General features: G+C 50.7%; 1 protein-coding gene across 2 annotated transcripts in view; it reads left to right on the forward strand.

Moving 5' to 3' along the window:
- Window positions 1–26,260, forward strand: part of UXS1 (UDP-glucuronate decarboxylase 1) — a 90,190-nt gene extending 63,930 nt beyond the window's left edge. For both annotated transcript variants that reach the window (XM_045981367.1, XM_045981369.1), the window contains exons 10-15: window positions 9,089–9,208; window positions 15,696–15,739; window positions 19,238–19,298; window positions 21,599–21,656; window positions 23,541–23,644; window positions 25,754–26,260. In XM_045981367.1, the coding sequence (XP_045837323.1) occupies window positions 9,089–9,208; window positions 15,696–15,739; window positions 19,238–19,298; window positions 21,599–21,656; window positions 23,541–23,644; window positions 25,754–25,885 (519 nt within the window). In that variant the 3' untranslated portion in view covers window positions 25,886–26,260. The remainder of the gene's footprint in view (window positions 1–9,088; window positions 9,209–15,695; window positions 15,740–19,237; window positions 19,299–21,598; window positions 21,657–23,540; window positions 23,645–25,753) is intronic.
- Window positions 26,261–26,478: the final 218 nt, after the last annotated feature.

Raw genomic sequence — 26,478 nt, forward strand, 5'->3', positions numbered from 1 at the left:
GGGGAAGCTTAGTTTCCCACTTCTGTAAATGAGTAGTGTTATCAACAGCTTTTCCTGTGTATGTCCTTTTTTTTAAAAACAATCTCCTGTGGAGATAAATGTTTCAGTGTGGAGTGCTGTTGCGTGGCTCTGAAGGTACATTTCTCTATTGCCTGATTGCCCACCAGCAGTTAGTAAGTGCTGTTTTCCTGAAGCCTCCAAATCAGTGAACTTTATTATTATTATTATTATTTTACTTTTTGGGGACTTATTTAATAGGTATAAAAATGAGTTTGTGATTTCTTTAATTTGAATCTTTCTAGGGATTATTTATAGTTATTTGCTACTGTTTCCTGATTTCTTAATTATATATTGCCACACTGGGGGGCTTCTCCCATGGATGACGTCATGTTGTGGATCTGCTCACCCACATGCTGTAACAGAAGGAGCCCACGAGACTGAGAAGTGGAGTGTCAGGCACCCTGGCTCCGCCTCCGTGTGCCTTGGACCTGTGACCCCTCTGTCACAGTACTGTGACTGCAGGCGAGGGCCCAGACTAACCCGTCTTTTTTTCGGTCACCATCCCTGAGCTTGGACCAGCTTTTGGATACCCTCACAGACGTGCCCTCTGGTTGGGGAAGGGAAGGGCATGAGGTCAAATCATTGCAGACTGGAGTCAGCTGGTGTGGCCTGTGCTCCTAGGACCTGGGGATTTGAATGTCTGTCCCTGGGAGCAGCATTCTGAGGCCGAGGGTCCTGCGTGCAGGCCAGCTCAGATTCAGACAGTCCTGTGTTTTGTATGACAGAAGAGACATGTCGATGTGCCTGCCACTGAGAGTCCCCGAGCATTTTTTTTTCTCTCAGAGTTATTGGGAGCTTTTTTCCTCATATTTTTAATGAAATACCAACATTAGAGACACAGGATACTGTGCCAATGGAGGTGTTTATTTATTCTGTCTTCTCTCTCAGCCAGAGGAAAAACTAATTGCTTTCTAAGCTACTTTGGGCCACCGGCTTGTGATTATCTATTTATTTTAAGAGGCATAAATGAGCTCTGGAAAGAACATTTCTTTATCGGTCTTGAACCCAGAATACTTGATGCCACAGTTTGGGAAGGTCTCTGAGATGTGGAGAACAGCCTTTGGATATGTTGGTGCTTGAGAAAACGAACGTGAAGGCTTGAGGGGACACGTGTTGCATTTTACTACAGAATAAGTTTGAAGACTGTTGTGCTTCTCAGCTGTGTACTGGTGCTTTCAGTCTTGTATTTCTTAGTTCTTACATAGGGTAAAGCTGGTGGGCAAATAGGACATTTTAATTGATCGCTTAGTTTTTATTTAAAGAGTCTGGTGAGTCTCTGGGGAACACCTGCTTCCTCAGGGTAGGTGCTCACGGTAATCGTGGTATTTCGTAATAGTAGAGCATTTATTGAGCACTGACTGTATGCCAGGAACTGTGCCGCCCACGCGGGCACTAGCCAGGGTGCTTTCTTCAAACACAAACCAGTGCTGCAGTTGCCCACGTCAGCCGGCTCACGAGCTCAGGGATATAGCAGCTCGAAAAGTCTGGATCTGTCAGCATTTACCTTTCTGCCCACAGAGGTCTTGGGAGGTTAATGGCAGAGGCAGCATTGCCCGGAAAACTGCAAAGTCACGTTCCCGTTAGAAGCTCCTTGTGTGGGGCGCCTGGGTGGCTCAGTGGGTTAAGCCGCTGCCTTTGGCTCAGGTCATGATCTCGGGGTCCTGGGATCGAGTCCCACATCGGGCTGTCTGCTCAGCAGGGAGCCTGCTTCCCTCTCTCTCTCTCTGCCTGCCTCTCTATCTACCTGTGATCTCTCTCTGTCAAATAAATAAAATCTTAAAAAAAAAAAGTTCCTTGTGTATACAGTTGGTCTCTGCCCACGTGTCCCTGATAAGAGTGCCGACACAAGGGTGTCCCTGCATAGCAGGGGCCGTCCTTGGGAAGGACAGTCACTCCCCGGACTACTGCCTCTGCTGTGGAATGTCTGGCATGTGCTTCACGTACAGGAGGCCCGAACAGACGATTGTTGCGTGGATGGGAGAGTCACACGGTGGTCAAGTCAGTACTGGGTTCTCTCTGGGACGCTGAGGGCTCTGCGTGTGGGAGCAGTGCATGGATGGTGCTAGGTCTGAGAAAGCCTTGGGGAAGCAAGGCTCTGTGCTTTTTGAGGAGCTTGGGGTCTAGGCGGATAGCACCTGGTATCTGTAGATCCCTCCAGTTTCATCACACTGCTCAGCACACCTGCCCAGGGACTCGCGTCTGCCTGAGGAGTGTTCTGGTCACTGCTGTCCGGAAATGCCACCTGCCCCTCGTGGTGAGTTGGTACTTGTGACGCGCTGTGCTGCAGTAGCACTGCTCCTGCTCCTTAGACCTGGCCGTTGCGTCAGGGAGGGACCAGACCATTTCTAGTTCTGGCGGTGGCCCAGCGGACAAGTGGAGGTTATGTCTCTTCATGTGGGGACAGCGTGGTCAAGGGTGGTGGGCTGGGACAGAGGTCGCTGGGACCTTGCCTGAATCACAGCTCTAAAGAGGCCTGTGAGGAAGGCACAGCACGGGCTTCCCACCATCCCTCCCCTAGTGTTTGTCTTACAAACACTTACAAACACTATGCTCCCTTGAGGGAAAGCCCTGGGTCCAAGACCGGGCCCCGCTGGGGTTCTCTCTCTGTCTTTAGTCTGGACCCTTGGTGAGGAAGAGGAAAGAAACATGGCTGCATTTCCTGTGGTTGAGAGGTGTTTGTGTTCCTGCTCTGTGGCAGGAACAGACAGTAAGAAAACACACGTGCGTAGGAAGGAAGAGAAATTGTTACCCACAATCCTATCTGGAGATGAAAATAAGGACAAAACAAAGGAAAATAAACACCACCCTGTGAAGACTGTGAGAATGTAAACATTCACATCATCGAAACAAATCTTTTACTCAGGATTTTGTCTTAGCTACCAGAAAGAGTGGGTCTGAGCACCTCCTGCCCACATGGGGTTGACCCTCTGGGAGTGGCCTGGCCTTGGGGGGTCAGGGTTGACCCTTCTGGTGTGACTTGGTCTTAGGGAGTCAGTGTCGGCCCTTTGGGTGTGGCCTGGTTGGGGGGTGGTCAGGGTTGGCCTCTGTGGGAATGGCCTGGTCTGGGGCAAATCAGACCCTCTTTGGGGTTCCCACCCCAAAGTGCCTGATTTTCACAACTCTAACTTTGCTGCTCTCGTTCTTAGTGGACATAGCCCATCTGGACTCTGAGCGCTCAGCAGGGTGCCCTGCAGTCTGGAGGCTGTGCGGTGCCAGGCTGCAGTGGGTGCTGCAGAGGACCCGGACCCTGTGGGCGAGGAGTGCCTGTGGGGTGCTGGCCTCTGTTAGGGCTCAGCCTATAGGGCAGATCTGTTGAACCTCCCCTCATTCTCATGACCCCTTTAAGGTAGTGGGTAGGTCGCCCATTTTACAGATGGGAAAGTAGCTGCAAAACTTAGGTTGAGCTCCCCGGCTAGTAAGTGGAATTTGAACCCACACCTGGCTCGCAGCTGCCAGTGGCCCTCACCCTGGCAGGTGAGGAAGCTTGGTTCAGCTAGAGAAAATGCAGCTGAAAGTCCAAGGACATTGGCGCTCCTCTGAGGGACCATGGGCAGTGAGGACACCCAGAGCCAGTAGTCCACACAGGTTTACTCGGAAATTGCCAGCTGCTCCTTAGAACCGTGTGGGTAGCCAGCAGGGAGCGGTGACATGACGTGCTCTGTTCATAATTAGAATATTCAGCCTTTCAGGACAGCAGGATAGATTCAAGGCTTTCGGTGTACAATTTAGGCTGTGTGTCTGGAAACAAATGAAAAAAAAAAAAAAGAATGATCAGCGAGAATGGGAAACCATCATCCTTTGGCATACTTTTAATTAATTATTTTAATAACTTTAACTCTTTTTTTTATACATGACACATCTTAAGTATAAGTTGTCATTTCATTGTGAAGACTGCATATGGTATGCGGTTTTTATCTTACTCTGAATAAATCCAGTGTATAAGGATTGAGAATATAGTCAAGAAAAGAGGTATGAATGATCTTTTTCTAAAGATTTTAAAGATCTGTTTCTAAAGAACTTTTCTGAAGATCTAAAGGAAGATTTTCCCTTTTCCAAAGGATTCTCGGAATTCTGAGTTCATTTTCATGTATGGAAATACCCTAACGTATTTGAAATAGAACTGGATTTCCCAGAAAAATCTGTCCCACAGACACGTTTCCAAACATGTCCTTCACAGAAAGAGAAGGTCCCGTGAGTCTTCCAGGGAATGGAATGAGATGGAACCAAAGAGGATTGTCACCTTTACAAAAATACGCAGAAAGCGAAGCTAGTGTTCAAAGTTTGTTTTGCAGTGAGCTGTTATCAAGGTGGTAACACCCTGTGCCCCGTCCCCGGGAGCCCCACTCAGCATCGTGCCAGGTGTCAGAGCTCTGACCTGTGTGTCTGTGAGCATCTGAGCTTAATCTCGACTGATGCTGTTCATGTTACCACGATGTGTCTGCAGTATCAGAAAAGCCCTAAGAGAGGCTATTCTGGGGGTCTGGGAAGGCTCAAAATTTTTTCCATGGAAGCTGATGGTGATTGCTCCTTTATATGTCATTCCTGCTTCTGAAGGGTTCCATGGGAATGTGCGACTTTCGGATACCAGGAGAAACCTGTCCTTCGAACTTGCCAGGGAGCAGTTAAAGTGCACTTTCTCTGTGCCCTTGGCTGCAGCACTTGTATAAATGTGGGGACTTGTCTGCATGCTGTGGTCAGTGGCTGGTGTGCAGGTGAGCTCCTGGCCCTGCGTGAGTAGGACTGTCTGGGGTCTGTGGCCCACCCACGGGGCTGGGTCTGCAAAGCAAGCCACCCTTCATAAAATCATAGACTAGCAGAGCCGAAAGCCAGAAAACTCAGAAATCTTGTAGTCCAGGGGTCTCAAGGGTTTTGTTTTATCTTCCAGCATCAGAATACTTTTTTTAAAAAATGTATTTATTTGACAGAGAGATCACAAGTGGGCAGAGAGGCAGGCGGTGGTGGTGGGGGGGGGGGGGTAGACTCCTTGCTGAGCAGAGAGCCTGATGTGGGGCTCAATCCCAGGACCCTGAGATCATGACCTGAGCCGAAGGCAGTGGCTTAACCTACTGAGCTACCCAGGTGCCCCTGGCATCAGAATACTTTAAAAAAATTAAATAGTTGGTATGTTTATTTTAGTTCAAAAAATAGATATTCAGCAAGCAGCTCCCCAGTCAAATGTTTGAAGGTGGTATTCACCCGTTGGGGTGACGTCCCAGAGTCGCCTTGATTGCTCACTGAGCACCTGCCCCCCACACCTAGAAACTGGCAGAGTAATACTTGACCCCTCCTGGCCCCGGTGTGAGTGTTGGCCTAGCCCGCTGCGTGGCGAACACTCTGGACTGATTGTTAAGACCAAACCAGGGCTGTTGAGGGAGATTGCCAGATGGACACATAACTGCTGTCCCCTGACCCGGTACGGCCTTGTCCCTATGCCACCACCAAGAGTGGATTACAGCTTTTAGCACCTTGGAAAATCATGCTCAGCAAGATGGCTCTGTGCTCTGTAGTGGCCTCCGTCCTTCCCCCAGGGAGGGAGCCAGACCCCCCATTAGGATGCGTTTAGGAGAGGCCATGGGGGAATTACATGGTTCAGTGTTCACGGCCTCATGGTCCTGTTGCTTTTGTGATGTGTGCCCCTCTCCCAGTGCATGGGGAAGATTATGGAAGCATCACCAAGTTAGGCCTATTGGACCTGGGAGCCCTTTTTGTTATTTCTCTGACCCCATCCCTGCCTTAGATATCTCCTTCAGGGCAGGCTGCCTGCACTACGGAGGGTGTGACAGACAGTCAGCACTTGCTCCCTCCTGACGCGAGGCCTCTGTGTTCCATTTTCTGGCACCTGCCGTAGTGAAGACAGGGACTGTGATCATACTGTGTGGTCCAATGGCGTGAGATGGTACTGGCCAAGGAATGATTGCATTTGAAAGAGAGCTTTGGAGGGATAGCCCATTTAATCCCTGCTGGCACCATTTCTGTCCTCTGGAGATGTCTGGGGAGGGGGGAGTCTTTGTTCCAAACATCACTGTATCTCTTGGGTTACTGCTGGCTGCTCAGTCAGGCCTGCCTACCGAACTGCTCCCCCTTCCTGGGCACTAGAAATAGGAAAGGAGACAGTCTGATGGCAGCTCACCCAGCTGGGGTTGTATGACATTGTAGCCTGGCCACTGTTTCTGAAGCCCAGTTATCAGGCAAGCGACGTGCTCCTTCCCTGTGTGTGCTGACATACACTCACTCGAGTGGCACCTGAGCGGTGTCTTCTCTGAAGTTGCTTCTGGTTGTATGTTCTATGTCGCTGTGCCTCAGACTTGGAGGAGTCGTCCTGACGCTTCATAAAAACTTCTTGGTGCTCGGAATCATAAGTGAATGACTCCCGAGCCCCACCCGGGACCAAACCATGGACACGGTGAAACCCAACCCTTCTTAATGACCAGCAGTTCCTTTCCTGAATCAGTGTTGTGTGTGTGAGTGTGCAGAGACCCGGCCTTGTGCTGTGGTGGAAACTCAGATATGCACCAGCCTGGTAGTCGGCAGGACCCTGCCCCCAGCAGATGGAACGTTGACTGTGAGGTAAAGAGTTGGCGCATGTGTTTGCTCATTGGTCCTGCAGAGGAGGGTCTCGCTGAAGAGGCATCACCGCCTGTTGGGCACCTACTGGGTTTTCATTCAGGGAAGCAGGCTTTGGTTCAGACATTGACCCTTTCTTCAGGCCTGAGGTAGGGAGTCATTATACTTTCCTTCCAAGTGTGGATGTGAACACCCACTGGGCTGCCACGTGCCAGTCGTGCCGGTACCTGCTGATGGGTCTGCCCTCCTACTTGGGGCCCCAGCAGGATCCCAGGGGATGAGGGCTGCTGAACTGTGCATGCTGATTGGGGGTGGCCTTTGTGTCCTGATGAAGTAGTACACAAACTCTAGGAGATGCCAGAGTGTGAGAGGAGAGCAGGTCTTCAGTTGAGGGAGCCTTGGGTTTATGTTTATTTCATTTGAGTTTGAGAGCCGGAGTGGTCAGAAACGCATGGTGGCTATCCCAGTAGCTGTGCTGGTCCTGAGACGCTGTCCTGTAACACCTAAGTTCACAGTTCAAAGGGGAAAACCAGAACAAACAAGCCCATGTACACTGGCCAGTTCATGTCTGCAGAATGCAGCTTCTATGAGGCCATGTTCTGGAAGGTGGTTCTGGAGGACAGAGAAGTCCAGAGGGAGGAAAGCATTTGATTGGTTGCAAACCTTGCTGGGCTCACCGGGCTTCCTCCTGCTGGGCATATTGGTTTGACTCTTGTAAATCTGTTGAGGTTTTTCCAGTCTTTTTCTGGAATAACACCCTATTCATCTACTTCTAATTCTTTCTTCATCTTAACAATTAAACGCAAGTGGATACTTTTTGAGTTCTTCTCTGTTGGGATCAATATCTCTGCTTTTGCCTCCACCCCCCATTTTGGAAATAAATACTCTCTGGGTAGTCCAGCAGAGAAACAAATTGACTTAATCTTGGACCTAGGATTATAGTTCATAACTTAATCCTAAAACTCTGAATAGCTCACAGGAGCATTATAATGCATTGCTGGGAGGAATCAGCAAAAATACAGCCGTCTGGTTCCTAGAAGTGAGCTAGCTGCGTGCTGGATCCATGTTTCCCGACCGTTTCAGATATTGGTGCCCATAAAAACTGCTTGTGTTTGTCTAGTAACTTGGGCAGAGATGAGGCTTCTGGGGGCAGAGGTGGCCAGCGGGTGCCTCCAACCACACGGAGGCCACATGGGTCCTTGAGACACTGCACTTCGTCACTTCTCACTCATTACACCGGTGGAGAAGTCTGTGCTAAGTCAGCCCTGTTCATTGAGGGTCGTTCGGATCCCAGCCTGTGCCAGACCTGAAGCGGTAAAATTAGAAAAGAAAATTTTCTGGATGAGTAGAGACAACAGTAGCAACTACTGCTTTTCACTACAAGGCCTGTGCCAAGGGTTATGCAGGGACTGGCTTTTTGTGAGCCCCTGTGAGGGGAGTACCGCTCCTCTCCCAAGTGCAGTAGCGCTGAGCTAGGGGAAGTGGGGCTGGAGGGCACACGAGCCCCTGAGCCTCACCCTGCCATCCTGCCTGCCCTCGGACACCTGGAAAATGCACGTCTGTAGTCTGATGGGTGAAACAGATCAGACAGAGGGACGCTGTGAAAGTCCACTAGTTTGGAGTGTGATAAAAACATGTATAAACTTTTGGTTCATAAAGAAGCAGCCTGTGAAATTAACAATTGCATGAGAGAGTTTCAAGAAGTCTTTTGGGGGTTTAAAAAGCTTACTTTCACTATTACATATTTTGAAATATACTTTTCCTGATAAGAAAGTAATACATATTTATTGTAACAAAAACATTTAAAAAACACGTAGAAGAAAATAAACACCTATAATCCAAGTAGAGACAGCTGCTCTCAATGTTGGCACCCATCTCTCCGGGCCTTGTAGCCAGTAGCCTGTAGGGGGCGCTGCATTGTCTTTAGTTTTTCACTAAAACAAGTCTGTTTCCCATTGGAACAGATTGGGGGTGTAGGGCAGTGTGCCTCTTTAAGAATGCGTGTTTGTCCCTCCTTTTCCAGGATAAAGACCTTGTTTGTTTTTCTTCGCATCAGCTACTAAACATTCATTGACATTTAAAATTACTGTTGACTAGTAAACTTGGGCAAAATACCATGTGAAGAAGGTTATAAAAGAGTATGCACGACATGGTCCTATTTAGGAAATAGATATTTACTTACTGAGGAAAAAGTGTTCGGCAAACGTTTCTTTCCTTTGTACTGTTTGCTGCCTCTCAGGTTCTCTGCCCGTGGCTCGATGGGGGTGGAATCGGGGACACATTCGAGTTTGGTATAACTCTGTGCAGTGCTCAGATTTGTTAGTGAACGTGTTGTGTAGACACAGGCAGAAAGCCTCTTTCATCTGGGAGCGAAAAGCAGGGCGTTTTCAGACTTATTTACGGTCCAGGCGCCGGAAAGACGAGGTGAAATAACTGCACCCCACACCCTCCTCTCCTGTTCCAGGAAGGCGTTGAAGTGCGCGTGGCCAGGATCTTCAACACCTTTGGGCCACGCATGCACATGAACGACGGCCGGGTCGTCAGCAACTTCATCCTGCAGGCGCTGCAGGGAGAGCCGCTTACGGTAGGTGCCGGCCTCGGAGTACGGGTAGAGGGGTTCGGGGTCGGGGGGTAGAGAAAGAGTTGGCAGTCTGCCAGCAAGCAACAAAGGAGCAGTGCCTCTTGGTTTGGGCAGCTGCTTTCCTGAAGTCGCCCATTTGCCTTGGGTCCATCCCGCTTCCCTTAGTGACAAGGAGGGAAGGCGCAGGGCTGGAATCCAGAAGAGGAGCCACGGAGCCCAGGTGGCCTTGCTAGTGCGTGGGCTGCAGCCTGGCACACGCAGACTGGGCCTTAGAGTGCGTCTTCTCATGCCAGCCTGCTGGCAAAGACCTTTCCAGACGTTCCCTTGGCCCATGAGCTGTAGCCAGGGCCATATGTATCCTCGGTGCCCCTCAGGTTGCTGAGAAGTGAGGTGTCTGGGGCAGGGTTTGGTGGTTTTCTTGGTGATGCCCAGAAGCATGCCCTCTGCTGGTCACAGTCAACCTCGGAGCCTTCTGGAGCCCAGGTTCTGGACCTTGATAGTCTAGGGTCAGTGGTTCAGTTACATTGGGGTGGGCAGCTCATTCCACACGTCCCCACCACCCCCTGTCCCCTCCTCGGGGAGGAGTGGCTCTCTCCTGCTCTACGAAGGATTTGCTGATTCAAATTTGGTTTGAATCAGTTTGGTTGGTTTTCTTTGGTTTTGCTGAATTCTTGGTGTTCTCTTTCTCTCCTCTTCCAGCTCCTCTGTTCTCTTGCTTTTCTCGTTCTTCCTCCTCCCGTCTGCCTCCGCATCCTCTTGCAGCCCTCTGCCCTCTGCGTCCTCTCGGGCTTAGTGTTGGGTTGGCATCCATATACTTGTTCCCATCTTGTTACTCTGAAAACCACAGGGGGTTTGCTCATCAGCCGGGTGGATTCCAAAGGCGAAAGTTACAGCTCTGCGTCCATATGCATCCGCCTGTCTGTCTCCCGGTAGAGTAAGTTTACTGTTTTCTGTTCAATGATGTTCATGTCCATTAATTCACTTCGCTCAGCGCTCACAGCAGATGTGTGGGGCCCAGCTTCTGTTATTAGCCTGTTGTCCTGATGGGGAGACTGAAGCGTAGAGGCTAGAGGAGTCGCCCAAGCTCACGTGGCCAGACAGTGGCCGCCGGTGTCCTCTCTTGATCACAGTTCTCCGTGGTGCACGTTTCTTCTTGGGTGGGTTAGCTACCTTGAGGCCAATTCAGAACAAAAAGCTTAGCCTGTTACAAAATGTTCTGCCCCCCCCCCCCCACCAGGGTAAGACACACGCTCCAGGTGACTTTCGCCAAACACGTTGCAGGGGGAGGTGGATCCAAACCCCACCTCACGGTGCCAGTGCCGTGCTCCTGCTCTCCCCTCCCTCACCAGCTGCTAGCCTCAGGGCCTGCAGATGGCCATGCCGTGGTCACCCTGGCTTCTCTCCTTCTCACACCACATAATGCTGCAGTGGTATATACCTGGTGGTCTTGCCCTAAGAAGTTCCAGGATCTGGCCCTGTCCACCTCTTCTCCCATTTCCCCCAGGCCTCACTGCCATGTGCCCCCAGTTTATTGCCCCAGCCTCCTAGCCACTCATTCTCCCTGTCAGGGGCTCTCCACCCAGCAGCCAGGGGAGCCTCTAAAGAAAAGCACCAGCTCTGGGGGGCTTTCCCATCTGCAGGGAGCATATTCACGGGCCTCCCTGTGCACCCCAGCCTCGCCCCTGGCACCCTGTAAGCCCAGCACCCCGCTCCCACTGTCCGAGGAGCATGCTCCTTCCAGGGATCTCCCTGTTCAGTCATCCTCTCATTAGGGGAGCACTGGCCCATTCTGTATGTGATGACGTCCAGTCGCCACTCTACCCCTCCTAACCATGCCTTCTGTTTTCCACTTCTCAGCGCCTGAAATACTATTTTTCCAGCCCCCAACCCCCCTCTTTGAAATCAGGAACTGGTTTCATTCATGACTGTGTCCCCAGCTGCCAGGAGGGTCCCTGGCATCCAGGCAGCGTGTGATAAATGCTGGTCAAGCTGAGGATTGGGATTATAGTGTCCGCTGGCCTTTTTGAGGAACGCAAGTGCTCTGGGGCTTGTTCTGGAAGCAGTGGTTGTAGTGTGATTGTAAGGCAAAGCTTCATCCATGCTCCCCTTCTGCCTGCTGTTGGGGTCCCAAGCGTTCCTGCAGCCCAGCTGCTTGGTGGAGAATTCCTCACCCTCAGGGACACTCTCGGAGCTTTTTTAGCCCCTGCCCTCACTAACTCTCCTCACACTCGCGATCAGAGCTGCTTTGTTTGCAGAGCAAACTGTTAAAAGCCTTCTGAGGCTTCTTGACTGACTGCCTCCTGGGCAGCAGCCAGGGCCCGGGTCAGGTGGGCCCGCCCAAGAAAGCACCCATTGTGGGCAGCGGGTGATAACTCATGTGTTGTCGCCGCGTTGCCGGGGACCCAGGAGCCGGGTGGCTGGTACTGTGCAGGGCTGCAGCTAGTCCAAAACAGGCCGCGTTTCGTCTTCTCTAGGCGCCTCTGGTGGCAGGAGTCCTCAGGGAAGCCTTTCAGAAATGTGTGGTCCCTCTTGTCACACAGAATTCTGTGTCCCCTCAGTGTTTTGATGACGCCGCTCACCCTTCATCCTTTGCTGTCCCGCTGAGATGGCATCTCTTGCTTCTGTCAGACGGCTCTGAGGAGAAGTTCTGAAGGAGTGGGCCATGGGTCGTGACTCTTAGTCCAGCCCCGCTTCGGGTACACTTGGTTTAGCAAGGAGGGAGAATAGGGAGGTCCATTCATCCTTTCCTTTCCTGCTCTGTTTCCAGCATGTTCTTTCCAAGCCTGAAGACCTCTGTCATGGCCCCTCAGTGTCCCGCCTTCCCTTTTCCAAGCTGGGTTACTGTCATCACTTGCCTTCCAGCTGCTTTTTCCTGAAGCCCTTTGTTATCTTACCTCAGGGCAGATTTCATTCTTTGGGCCTGTCCCCGCATCTTGGGTCACAGAGGTCTGTCAGGGTCACTCCGGGAGGATTTTGCTGAGTTCTGCAAGTCAAGCACAGAAGCTACGTACTAGCTTGAGCACACAGAAGCTCAGAAAATACTGTGTTCTCGTTTACAAGGTCTAGAAAATAAATGGTATGGTTCAGGGAGAGCTAGCTCATTAAGTGTATTTTGAAGAGACTGGAGTTCACCATTCAGTCAAAGCCCTCGTGCATGCGTACCCATGTGAGCATTATGGTTTAATTCTGTTTTATCACCTTATCGTGATTTATTCCAGTTTGCAGATGAGAGAGAACAACTTGATTGAGGTGGATTTTTCCAGATGTGGCAGAATTGGGGTTTGAGTCACGGTCTGTATCTTTTTAAAAAAGCCTTGCTGTATTTTCTAGAGGGAAATTTTGGAGAAACCATACTTCTTAGACCAAAGTCTTAGACCAAAGTCTACATCTTATTTACCCTTTGTATCTGCATTGCGGTATTGGAAGTGATCCCTAACTTTGGGCCCTTATTCATGGAGCCACTTGAGGCCCAGCTGTGGGGTTGGGGTTGGCATAGTGCTCCCCATGCTGACCTATAGTACTCCCCATGCCTCCCCGCCCCCTCCTCCCTCCACGTTCCCTATGCTCCTGGGGAAGCTCCCTATGATGCTCTCTGTGCTCCCCTGTGGTGCTCCCCTGCAGTGCTCCTGCTGCCTCCTATTCAGGGTATCTGCAAAAGAGTGCTCCTAAGGGCCTTTAGACCCTGGACCTGAAGGGAGCAGCCTGAGCTTCCCCCTGATGACGGGTGCCTGCATCTCAGCTCTAGGCCCCTCAAGCCTTATGGTGATGTTGTCAGGTAGTGAGGGGTGCCTGAACACAGCCTGGCCCTCTGGGCATCACTCCCCCTCCCACCCCCCACCCAGAAGGACGCTCGGAACAAGGCGTGTGAAACCCTCTGCAGACGCCGATTAATTCAGTCTTCAAGAGCTTTTTGGGGCTTCCCAGTATGAGACTCTAACCCTCTGGGTCTCTGACAGTTTGTGACATTCAAGCCACTGAATGTCGCCAGCATGACTCTCTTGTTCCTTTCATTGAGAAGGTGATTCTTCAGAGTCCTAACCCTGGCAGCCCTCTTACTTCCCCCTGGCTGTGGGCTCAGCCAGCACACAGCACTGAGTCGTGTTCCTTCTGACACCCCCGATGGGTCGGAGCACTGCCCCTGCGTGTTTGTCTGCGGGCTCAGCTCCCGGGCATCACAGCTTGGAGGCCTGATGGGAGCCAACACCAAGCTTTCATTGTTGCTCTGCATAGGCAGTGGGCTGTCTGTGAATGTTGGCGGCCCACAGCAGCAGACCTCCTGGCCAGGCATGGTGGGAAGGTGCAAAGAAAGGAGACAGAGGAGTGTCAGGACCCTCAGGGACCCTAAGCACACCCAGGAACGGCAGGTCCATGCAGGGAACCAGAAGCATAGCTCCACACCCACACACCTGTGCATCAAGGATGCTGTACATCAGACTGCTGATGGGTGTTGCCCAAATCTGATGCTTTATAATGAGACGGGAGAATGGCTCAGAGCCAGCTTGCCGTGGGCCACAGTTGACAGCTGGAGCCACAGGCGGTTCTGAAATTATTGATGCAGGGGGTGAGGAAGAGATTCCTGAACTTGGAGTCACGGTAGGTTTTACTCTCCTGGACGCTGGGTGCTACAGTGCTCAGAGCTCTCATGACCTCATCCGTAACAAGGTTGTACAAAAAATTACACAGTGTCCCACCTGCAGGGCTCCTCGGGCGCAGGGGGATTTCCAGGATGATGCAGTAGTGGACAGACCTCCCCCACCCCAATCCTCCTTCCTACTTCCTCAGCCCATGGTTTCCTTTCTGACTTGCCCAAAGGTATCAGAAGGGTTAGCAAGACCAGGCGGTGGGGTTCCGGCAGACCCGCCAAGGAAGGGTGAGTCTGCTTCTGAGAGGCTTGCTCACTTTCTTCAGTGTCCCTGGGCAGGGTCTGGCTGTTGTACCTGTGCCTTGTGGGCAGAAGCCTCTGTAAGTCAGTTCCCCAGCCTCTTCTTGCGGGGGGCTCTGCCTAAGTAGGTAAAGGTGTATATGTGAGCGCTTTTGAAGATAACAAAAGCAGCCTGGACTCCTGGGTGGCTCAGTCGGTTGGGCGTCCCCCTTCGGCTCAGGTCATGATCCCAGGCTTCTGGGATCGAGTCCCGCATTGGGCTCCCTGCTCAGCGGGGAGCCTGCTTCTCCCTCTGCCTGCCATCCCCCTGCTTGTGCTTGCTCTCAACCCCCTGCCCCTATGTCAAATAAATAAAATCTTAAAAAAAAAAAAAAAAGATAACAAAAGCCGCCTTCTAAACCTGCTTTTAAAAAAATGAAAAAGACAGCGGGTACCTATGAGGCATTTTTTTCTTCCCTTTCCTGTTCCTTCCCATTTGCTTCTCCAATCTGGTGGCCTGAGCCCTAAGGAGCCCTCTTGGAAAGCCAGTGGGGGCTGGTACGTGCCGTAGAGCTGTTGGCGTCGGGCTCCTCTCTGGCGTCAGGTGGCCAGTGACAGGAGGCATCAGTGTCGTTCTGTTCTAGGTGGGTTTCAGGCTGTTCCAGAAGGCGGTCCCTCCTCCCAGCTGCTCCCTTTCCACCAGTGCAAGCAAGCAAACAACAATGCCCTGGGTCCCCCTTCTCTGTAAGGGTGAGGGAGTGCCTCGAAGAGCCTCTGCCTCAGTCTCTCCATTCTAAGCAAGTGGCATGCACCACAGACCCCACCAGGTTGCTGTTTAGTGTGTGTTTGTGGAGCTCTGGTGCTATGCGGGGTGCCTGGGGCGCAGGTGCATCAGACACCGCGCCTGTCCCTGGAGCTCACCGTGGGAAGCAAGTATGAGTGGCAGAGTCTGGAGGAGGGGAGGATGGCTGAGCACAGAGGACAGATCCCTTCATTCTGGCTGGCAGAATGAGCCAGAGAAGTGCCACCAGGAAAGAACATGTAGACAAGAGGGTCTGTGGAGGAAAGGACCGGAGTACAGGCGTGGAGACGTGGCAGCACACGGGGACACAAATGGCGCGCGTGGGCCTCCCCGTTCCTTCCTCCACCTCTGTCTCCTGTCCAGAGTTTCCTGGGTCGTTCTGAGACTCAGCTGCATGTTAGACTCACCCGGGGCTGTCCAAGTACCAAGGCGCCCGCGCCGCCTCCTCCCTGGAGATTCTGGGCTAGTCTGACTGAGCGCCCAGGCTGTTCTGATGGGCCGTCAGGGTATAGGACTCGGTTCTGGGTATGCCTCCTGCTTGCATGTGCGTCTGTCACCCTACCGGGCTAACGTGGTCCCTGCCATGTCATAAGACAGGAACAGATGCCAACTCCTTCCACTGCTGACGTGGAAGGACAGTCCGGTACGTGGATGCACGCACTGTCCCACTCTTGGGGCATAACTCGGAAGTATGGAGTGAGTTGTGGTATCGCTGGCCCTTCGGCCTCCGTTCTGAGGTCAGTCTGTGCCCCTGGAGTTTAAAGGAACCCCGTTTTCCCATGACGGTGTGGCTTTCTCGGGAGGCCTAACTGTTGCTCTCCTCCTAGGTGTACGGGTCCGGGTCGCAGACGAGGGCGTTCCAGTACGTCAGGTAAGGCAGCTGGCCTCCACACTGCTTCCGGCAGGTGGCGCAGACCAGACGGCCCGCATCTCTTGGATATGTGCATTATTTTCACATCTCTACCATGGCATGGTTAAAAGTCCATTTTAATTTTCAGATGGGAAAGCCTTTGGGGTTCTCTGTTTAAACGGTAAAATTTTAGGGGCTCCTGCCTGGCTCAGCTGCTGGAACATGCAACCCTGGGTTGTGAGTCCCAGCCCCAGGCTGGGTGTAGAGATTACTTAAAATCTTAAAAAAAAAAAAAAAAAAGGTGTACGTGTAAGTCTGTGCCATTTATGACTCATGTGCTGATCTTTTACTGCCCCCTAGTGTTTCTTAGGGAAACTTGCCCAGTTCCTGAGGGTGACTTGATTTCAGATCACACCAGCTGGACAGCTGTCCTTAATCTAAACCCGCAAATCTACAGGTGCTGAAATCCAACCCACTTTAAACGCGGCTTTCTGAGATGGGGAAGATTGTCCTCATTAAGGGAAAGATAAGGTAGACTGTACTTATGTCAGATTTTATGTGGATAAAAATACATTTGAGAACCTCGTCTCACAGTCACGGTGGTAGTTATTATCCTTTTCTCGTTAATCCTAAGTCTCGTGGGCTTGTTGGTCAGTTCAGTTGGTGGCATTTTAAAATGCAGTTTGATTCTGGGAAAAGAGTTTACCCCATATTCACCCACATAGAACAAAATATTTCCCCCCATGACACTGTTACTATGAATTCTGTACAGGTTTCATTGTAAAATCCAGTTCTATATTTTAGTAACTTATGTTTTCACCTTGTAACATAAATACCCAGGAATGCCTGTCAGTTGGAAAATGCTGCTTCTGGTGTGTCCTGAGGCCATCCCAGGGTCCTGTAACCGGGAAGTGGTGCAGTGGGGGTGCACGTCTGGGCCGCCTCAGCCACAGTGGCCACATAGACTTTTGTTGGATTATGCGAGAATCCTGGGGAGAAGTCTCTTTGAGAAAAAGAACTGCTAGCAAAAAATAATAACAATAATAATTAATTAATTAAAATTTGAAGCAGCCACTGTGGACTTTGTCCCCCCAAAGTGTCAGTTGTCACATTTTGTCTGAAAGAAAGCTATGAATGAACATATATCACAGTCAGTGTTTTTTCCTCCCTAGCCATGAGTGTCTTGCCAAGCAGGATGCAAAGCCTGGGGGTAAAATAAAACTGGCACACTTTGGTGCCCAAATATCCCAAGAAGAGACTTAACCAGGAAATACCAGGATCCCTCTAGGGCTGTTTTCATTTCAAGGCACCTACCATGGGAACCATGTGCTCCGAGACAAGTCATCAAGTCACGTTTCTGTATCTGGACCATCTTAACCGGACTTTGTGTATTGAGTACTATCTTCTCATAAGAACACACTTTCTCCCACCTAACCACCCCCCGCCCCCGGTCTGTGCACATCATGAGGGAGTTGTGCGGTCGTCTGTGATTTCCACCTCACTGGTGGTGCCCAGACTTCTCTGGCCAGGACAGCTCATGAGAGATGGCAGTAAACGGCAAAGCGGTTAGAGCTCCCTCTCCTTAACTGTGCTCACTGACTTCAAAGGCAGCACATGCAAAATTTATTTAAAAGCAGACTTTCTCTGCTGGTAATAAAAAGATGTTAAGAATGCAGTGACGCACAGGCTGCACGCCAGCCCAGCTCAGGGGCGAACGGGCCTGCAGGGCACATCCTGCCCTCATGTGCTTCTAGGACGTACCAAGCTCGCACAGCTCTCCCACTTCCTGGTTTTGTTACTCAGGACTCCACTGAGATAATGTACAGTTTTGCTAGTTTTAAGAAGCTGGGTTTTTTAAAGAAACAATTAATGTAGTTAAAAGTGCACAATGTGTGAATCTCTAGTTCCCTCACTAAGTCAACTGCGTCCAGAATCCACAGTTGCCTTGAAGCGGCATTTCCCGGCTCCTGAGGTCCGGGTAACCATACCATCCGCATTCACATCTTGGCATGACTGTGTCTGATGTTTTCCCGGGCAGGTTACAGCCTCATCCCCATAACAAAGGCATGCTGTCCTTTTGTTGTTGTTGTTAAAAAGTCACTTTGTCAAAATGACACTTTTAAAGAGCTTCAGGTTAAATGGGTGTGATCTATGCAATTTTGACCTTAAGAGTTGCCATTTTGATGATATAAAAGATATGCCGCCCCGCCCCGTGAGGATGATTGTGCGAATCTGTTGTCTTCTGGCTTCATGTGGATGCCTCCCGCCCCCGTTTCCGTAGTAAAATGGATTGTGGATGCTGGTGAATGGCAGCTTTTAACGTCTTCTGACGAATATGCAGAGACCTGTGCCATGAGAGACATGTTGTGATGGAATATAATACTAATTACTGCCATCGTGATGAAGTGACTTTTTTTTGCGGGTTTCTAGAAAAGTCCTCTGAAGTCAGCAGTTACTGAAATCTGTGCTTGATCTATGAGACTGTATCGGACTTTAGGGATATTCACTTAAAACACCCAATCATCAGAAACAAAAATTCAGAAAATAGTTTGTTTGCCAAATATCTCGCTCCCCCTCCCCCAATTTTTTTTTCTCGGACGAAAAGGAAAGCAAAAACGGGTTCTGTTTTGAAGTTGACCGTAGCAACCTGCTCCTTGCTGGTAATGTCGGAGGAGGAGGGGAAGGTTTCAGCACAGACTGCGTTTGGATCAGCAGAACAGAGCTTTCAGAGCCTTCTGAGAAGTACGGCTGACGAAAAGCAGACATAGAGAATGAGCTTGTGAGCAGCAGTGAGGTGTCATTTTTACGAAGTAACTTTTTTTTGACAGAGTCACACTTTAAAAGCCTCTGAAAATAAGAACCAAACCTTGGTAAGCGAACGTTTGCTTACTTCTCTTCACCTCCATGGCCCCGTCGGTCACGATCCATCTGAAACACCCAGATCGCCGTCCGTCCCGTGCGAGGAGTCCTGGGGGGGCGGCTGGGGGCTCAGGGGGGAATCGAAGGTGAGGGCGTAGGGAGCAGCGGTCCGGTTGATTTCAACACTGTGTTGTTTGGCTTTATCTGTGATTTACCAGTATGAGAATTACATACTGGAGCGCACTCATTTCAGTGGGTCGGAACTGTTGTTTTTTTTTTTAATCATTGCTTTTTCATATGGACCAGCTACGTGGGCTCACGTTTAAACATCAGAAGCTGTATTAACACCATCTTTTGGGGGCGTTTGTCTCTTTTATTTCTATTCTTCAGTCGTTAAAGGGTTTCAGAAGTAGACGGAAGTAAAGAACTTGCCCATTTCGCTTCCATTCCCGTTTCCCGTTTAGCCATCTACACCCCACACGCTGCGAGCGAATCCCAGACCTCATATCATCACCCATGAGTACCTGAGCATTCCCAACGCCGCTTATTTGCAGGATTTTGTTTTGGCATCGGCTTTCCATGTGGGGTTTGGTTCTCTTCCGGGAGGTGGCGCAGGCCTGCAGCGGGCGGCACCTGACCCGGCCTTCCGTTCTCTTCCAGCGATCTGGTGAACGGCCTCGTGGCTCTCATGAACAGCAACGTCAGCAGCCCGGTCAATCTGGTGAGTACGGCCGCTCCTCCCACGCCCCCCGGAACAGGCCAGAGTTTCATGCTTTTGTGAAACCATGAAGAGCCGCAGCCTTTGGTTTATTTTTGTGCGTGTGTTTGCTTGCTGAGGGGGAGAAACCCCAAATCTGTGTGCGCCAAGGAGTAGCACGTCTGCACGGCGTGGGTGAGTGTTTATCACCGTCATCCTGAAGGGCCTGGGTCCAGCCATTTGTGAAAGCCTTTGATGGCAGTCCATAGACGGTTTTTGTGTGCGTTCCTTTCTCCGTTGTTTGGTGTCATCTGATCTCCCGGAGAATTAAGTGAGCTTTAGATCGAGGAGGTTACGAACATTTCCCAGGTTCTGATCATGTCTGTAGTTCAGCCTCCTGCTCGGGGCTCCTTTGTTGCTTCTGCTTTGTGGCTTCCTAGGGCCCCAGAGTCTCCCTGTTGGAGGGATCGTAAGGTTCTTTTGCTCCGTGGTTCTAAGCACTTGTATTGCTTGGTGAACGTGTGTCTCTTCAAAGGACTTTATTCTGTCTCTGGCCAGTTCTCACTGGCAGGAAGCGTTTCCTTATATTTAGAACTAAAATCTCGTTCTCTGTGAGCTACCCACTGGCCTTACTTCTCAGGGTGGGGGCCATTCAAGCTAGTCCAATGCGGCCACAGTTGGGTAACTTTCCAAGGATTGGGAAGGCAGGGTCATAGCCTCTGAGTCCCCTCCTCCCCAGCTCTCAGCCAGAGTTCACGTTCATGTCTGGAGTCTTCCTGCCCTCTCACTCCCTGTCCTGTGAAGAACTTCACTCCATCTGATTGAAAACGTGAAGTGTCCGGTGCAGACTGCCCATCATTCTAGGTGTTCTGCTCCTGCCAGTGGCCCCTGACATTAGCTTATCGGGAGCCCTCCCCTCCTCTTGGCAAACCTGGGAGTCAGCTTCAGGTGCTTCTCCCAAAAACCACCTCTCCGGCTTCCTACAACGTTTTAAGGTCCACAGGGGTGGCCATGCCTGCTGATTCCTCAAAACCACTTTACTCAAAAACCTCTCTCTGTAACCAGCAATTGGAAACAGGCTCTGTTGCATCTGTTTTCTCTGAGTTGGGAGGGAGTTCTTACAAAATAGGAAAGTGGAGGCGTAACTCCCTTGCCGGGCTGTTGACCGCTTCTTCGTGCACTTCTCAAGAAACATGAAATGAGAAATAGAATGAGACATGTCTTGGGAGCCTCACTTGCTTCCGAGCATTTACCTGCCTGACACTGTCAAGGCCATGCCACCTTCACCCTGGGTGTTGCTCCAGGCCCTTTAAAATGTGGGTGTTGTCAGTGACGTCCCCCACTCCCCAAGGAGCCACAGTCTTTTCTTTAGATACTGGGTTCCTTCTTTCTTTCCACGGGGGCCTTGACACAGGGCCCTTCGAGAGCTCCCATCCCTGGTAGAAACCTGTTCTCCAAAGTCTGAAGAGTGTCTGCGAATAGCCCTGGCAAAGACGGGCCCCTCCCTCTCCAGTTCCCATCACTTCACTTTGCGAGTCAATTCTTTCTTGGTGCTCACATGTAGGACTTGGTCCCTGCCAGCTTCAGGCCAGACCAGGAAGTTGGAAGTGCAGTGTATGTGGGACACCTGTTTGTCACACTTGACGGTGGTCTCTTACGATGGGGGTGGGGGTGGCAAGTAAGAGTAGCAGGATTAGGAAGGGAAGAGGGCCAGTGGCCGCTGTCTTGTGTGATGCAAGGAAGGAGAAAATGGCTTTTTTTGATGTCCCCTAAGGGCATGCTCACACTATAAACCACATGGAGGCTTTCCCTCTGGCTATCCAGAGCCCTCATCTGCCGAGTGCATTTCAGTTCCTTTACTGCTCCCATGTGCAAGTTTGCAAGTCTGTTACTGCTCAAGTTGTTGACACAGTGTACCCCGAGGGAATTATATTGTCTTAGGAGAGCTCGTTTTGCAGACCCAAACTTTTATGCAAAGTGACAGTGCAGTTACAGTAACATTAGATACAGAAATTGTCCTGTCTCTTGGCCACATACCATGTGTCCATATTAGAAGATCCTGACCTAGCCGAGGGGCATTCTTGTCAACAGACACTTAGTCTAGAGGACAAAAGCAGGACCAGACACAGTTTAGCCCTTCACTGGGTGGATCAGTCATCATCCCGATCAGGAAGTACCCGAGGAAACACAAAGGGGCGGAAGTCTCATGATTTTCCAAGATGCCGGGAGTCAGCCCGTGGGTGCTTGGAAGACATGCATGTGGTTTGCGTGGGGGTCTCTGCTGTTGTGACTACACTTATAACCAGCAGCTGTTTCTTCCTTAGGGGAACCCGGAAGAGCACACAATCCTAGAGTTTGCTCAGTTAATTAAAAGCCTTGTTGGTAAGTAAGACCGACACGTCGCTGAATGAAATTGGCAGCACTCACCCTATCAGCTAATAACAACCTGATTAGAAAATGTGTAATTAATACAAGCTAATTGCATTGGATAAAAAGCAGAACTTTATCAGGAACACTTAATTGTCTTCTGATTCTTTAATTATGTAATGGAAAGATAACGATGCAGGGGGTAGGATGTGTTCATGAGCACATCAGCCGGTGGCAGAGTGGGAGGAGTGCATTTGTTCCCAGTGCTTGAGGTGGGACTGTGTAGATCGGGCCACACAGGCGACAAGTGTTTGATTTCCAAACATGGGCAGCCATGACAATGAGATTTCTAAGAGCCAAGCGGGAGTGGTACCCAGTACCAGCTTGTGTGTTTCTGATGGAATCTGTTGACGACTTTCATGTTCTTGGCAGTGCCGGCCAACCTGGCGGTGACAGATTGGCGGCGGTGTAGACACTGGGAGTAACCCCAGGGGCGGGCTCTGAAAGTCGTAAGAAGCTTGTGTGTTTCAGACAGCCCTCGTGTTGCACATGCACGCGGGGTGAGCCCTTTGTCACGTCAGCAGGCTTACTAGAGCTCTGGAAAGTCTGGCTCTTGGGGAGGGTGCTTTGTTTTCCATGGTTGATCTAGACATTTGATACAAGACACAACCAGACTGGAGTGTGGCTCCCTAGACTAGACGGGGCTAAGCCTGATGGAGGACGCTCTGCTTGCCCATACCCCTGCTCAGCTGAGTTGATTCTTCGGGGCTGTCCTTCCTGATTTGGAGCTGTCATCTACCAGCATGTTCTTATCAGCTCTGGACACTTGGACAGGAAGGGGGCTGGTCTTCCTCAGTCATCAGTTGCAGAATTGTGTTGCCTCAGCAGCCTCCCCAAGATTTGCTTCCCCAGCTTTCCCAGGTAAGGAAGGGATGTGTTCACATAACAGTTTGTCCGGGATCTAGGCCATCCAAAACCTCTACCCCCAGTGGGGACCCGGGCCAGCATCTTTGGCGTCACCCAGATGCTTGTTAGAAATGCAGAATCACACACCCCATCTGTGTCTTCCAGATCAGAACCTGCATCTTGATAAGATCCTCAGGCATTAATAATCACGGTGCTTCTATGAAAGGCTGAGTAGCATGCCACCCTGAACTGCAGAGGCTTACAATAGCAACTGCTGTGTTTTCTGTGGTTCTGTACTCAGGGCTGGCCTCTGCTGGGGGTTTCTCCTGCAGGACTTTGCCGGTGGTCCCTCGCGTGGCTTCCTTCTGCTGGACAGCAGGGTCTGGGCCCCACTAGGATGCTGGACAAGCCAGGCTCTCTGTCCTGCTGCACGTGGTCTGCTCAGCAGAGTAGCTGGACATCTTACGTGTTGGCTCAGAGCTCCCACCTGCAGGTGCATAAAGGGTTGGGTCTTCCGTAAGGCATAAGCCAGGAACTGGCCCACGGTCATTTCCTCCTGCTTTCTACTTGGTTAAACAAGATGACAGACAGGCCACTTCCGGACCAGGGGCTCCTGCAGTGCATGACGGCCTCAGGTGTGGCTCCCTGGGGCCATCGTCATCACAGGTGACCGCACACGACATTTGCCACTTTTGCTGACTTTGGAGTCTGGCTCTGTGCGCGTGCCTGCTGTGTTAGCTGATGGTGAGTGGTCTGGCTGGGGGCCGACAGCTAGGGAGCCCTGCCCTTTTCCTCGGGAGGGACTGCCTCTCACCCAGTTCTCTTGGGGCCAGAGGTCCGGCCCCCCATGTGACTCAGTGGCTCCGTGGGAAATGCGTTCCGTCGCCTGCAGCCTTGTTCACTGCGTGGAGGGGTTTCGCTTTGAGGATTACAGTGAAAGTCCCCACCTGGAGTGGTTTGTGCTTCACTTACCTTTCTTTTTTCTTAATGCAGGTAGTGGAAGTGAGATTCAGTTTCTCTCGGAAGCCCAGGATGACCCCCAGAAAAGAAAACCAGACATCAGAAAAGCCAAGATGATGCTGGCGTGGGAGCCCGTGGTGAGTGCAGGGCCCGGTGCTGCCCCATCGACAAAGGCCCACGACAGGTCCTTGCAGGCGCTGGCGTGCTTGGGCGGACAGGATGTAGGGTTTTCTCCAGCCTGTTCTGTGGCTTCTCCTTTTGTGTGTCTCATTCTGTGACGGGGACACGGGAGCCCACTGTGGAGTCTGCTTTTGTAAACGTGCACACACACACAGCTTACTCCGTGAAAGAAGTGTCCCGGGCAATGGCCATGTGCGCTCTGGGCCTGGGTCGCCCTGACTGACCTGCTGGTCTCCACTCGGCCCAGGATGCCCTTGGACATGCAGGCCTGGGCGAGGTTGCTGTGTGAACCGGGGCAAGCGGGGTCACCCCAGTTCCCAGGAAGGCGGAACACCAGGTTGGAAGGGTGAGACACCAAAGGCCGGGGAGCGGTGACCCTCCATACCTTTCTGTTGCTCCTAGACTAAGTTAGATTCCTTGTGGCCTGCGGGGAAATGCAGCGAGAGTAGCGTGCGTCCCGCAGGTAGATGTGGGAGATACCCAGGGAAGCATAAGTTACTCAAGAGGTGGCGTAAGAATTAGGCTTAAATACCATGTAAGAGGCACGTAGTCCTCTTAGAGGACAGTAGACGATTTTTAAGAATGGTGAATGGGCCCTTAGAAGAACAGATGGGAGGTGAGAGAGCCAGTGACGGTTTGCCTGGTGTCCGTGTCTAGTGCCCTCCCCCGCTGCGAGAGTCAGTGCTCCCTGGTCGTTGACCCTTCTGGGGGACTCAGGACAGCTGAGTTGCTGTTGGGATGGCCTGTCTCTGGACTGACTGGTCGGAGGAGTGCAGACAGACCCTCGCCCTGCACTTGTTCAGGACCCTGAGCCCCACATGGTCCATATACCAAAAAGCTCCCACAGTCGTGTTTTGAGGTGTTCTCTTCTGCTGCCCTCCAGAGAGCTAAGTGAATGGAATCTACAGTGTTGGGTCGTAAAGGAACTCGAGAGTCCCAGTCCGATCTTTTTTTATCCTGGGAACCACAGATCTGAGGGATCTGAAGGCCACAGGGATTTGTCGCGTGCACTAGAAATATGGTCACGCCCAGACCATACCCAAGAACTCCCGCCGCACAAAGCAGCAAGTGCACGTGTTCGTTTTGAGAAGGCATTTGCCATGGGTCGTTTTGTAAGTAGAGCCCCTGTGTTTTAAACAAAATATTTTTTGAAAAGCTAAATGTGCACTCGCTGTGTAGTAACTATTGCTTTTATTTTAGTGAGGTATGTAGGTTTTTTATTGTTCTGGAGTTTCGATGTGTAACATTCCAGCACATTTAGATGAGGCCTCTACCATAGTCTCTCTTCCTGCTAGCTCCAGCTCAGTGGTAATTTTTGAGGGATCTTGTCCAAAGAAGCGCTTAGTCGTGTGTCCATCCTGATTCTTCCATACGCGTCTTTCTGACAGCACTGTTGAGGCCAGTCCGTAGAGCAAACTGCCTGTATTTAAAATGTACAACTTGATAAGTTTTTATGTATTTCTCTACCCGTGAAGCCATCACCACCATCAAGGTAACAGAGCCTTCTCCCCCATTAGTTTCCGGGTGCCCCTTGGCAGTGCTCCGCTCCTGACTTGTCCCCTTGTTCTCATGGGCAGCTGTTTGGGTTTCCTGTGGGCTTCCATGGTGTCGTCATAGCTTCTTCTCAGACTCGGCCTGTTAGGTCACTGGGAGTGAATGTCCTGTGAGAGAGTGAGGTGTGTGGGTCACACAGGTGCTTCCCAAGGCACCCTGCCTCCATCATATATTTCCAAAAGAAAGGCACACACTCGCAGGCATTATTTTCAGGCGTTCTTTGTGGTTGATTCAAACCGGATAGACCCCAAATCAGCAAGAGGTGGTTCATGGTCTCTGGGGATTAGAGCCTGTCTTCTGTCCGTCAGGGGTGAAATTTGTCAAATCGCGCAGTGCATTCTGAAAGCAGCTTTGGCAGGACCGTCTCCTGGTGAGCCTCCCGCAGTTCTGTGAGTGCCTCTGCAGAGGGCAGAGCGCTCGCCCGTCAGCACTTCTTCCTGCGAAGCCCCGGGGATGTCTGGCGTTTCCTGCATCAGTGACCTTGTCTCCCCTTCTCCCCTCTCTTTAAACAGGTCCCACTGGAAGAAGGTTTAAACAAAGCCATCCACTACTTCCGTAAAGAACTCGAGTACCAGGCAAATAATCAATACATCCCCAAACCAAAGCCCGCAAGGATAAAAAAAGGACGGACACGCCATAACTGAAAACCTCACTTCTCGGGACGGGAGATTCCGTTTCACACTTGATGGGATGTATTTTTTTTTTTCTTTTTCTTTTCTTTTTTTTTTTTTTTTTTAAAAGAAAGACTTAAACAGGTGTCATGAAGAACAAACTGGAATTTCATTCTGAAGCTTGCTTTAAAGAAATGGATGTGCCTAAAAACTCCCCTCAGAAAACTGCAAATTTTGCCTTGCACTTTTTAAAATCTGTCTTTTTATGTAAAATAGGGTAGATGCATCTTTGCGTATTTTCACGTTTTTTATCTTGCTACGAGAGCACATGTCGTGACTGTCATTGACAGTTTTATTTACTGGTTTCTTTGTGAAGCTGAAAAGGAACATTAAATGGGGTGAAAAATGCCAATTTTATTTATAAAAGTGGGTACTTATAAATGAGACATTATACTATGCATAAAGGACAAAAACAAACAAACAAACAAAAAATTGAGCAGGATTGTCAGGTGGGTGACACACCGGCATTTATTCTTCAGGCAGATTAAAGAATTCTGTTTGAGAGCTTTATGTTTCTTTTAATTCAGAATTTTTCCAAGGTCTAGTTTTTAGTTGCAAACTTGACT

Source organism: Meles meles, chromosome 16 (assembly GCF_922984935.1).
Source record: "Meles meles chromosome 16, mMelMel3.1 paternal haplotype, whole genome shotgun sequence".
NCBI classification, from domain to species: domain Eukaryota; kingdom Metazoa; phylum Chordata; class Mammalia; order Carnivora; family Mustelidae; genus Meles; species Meles meles.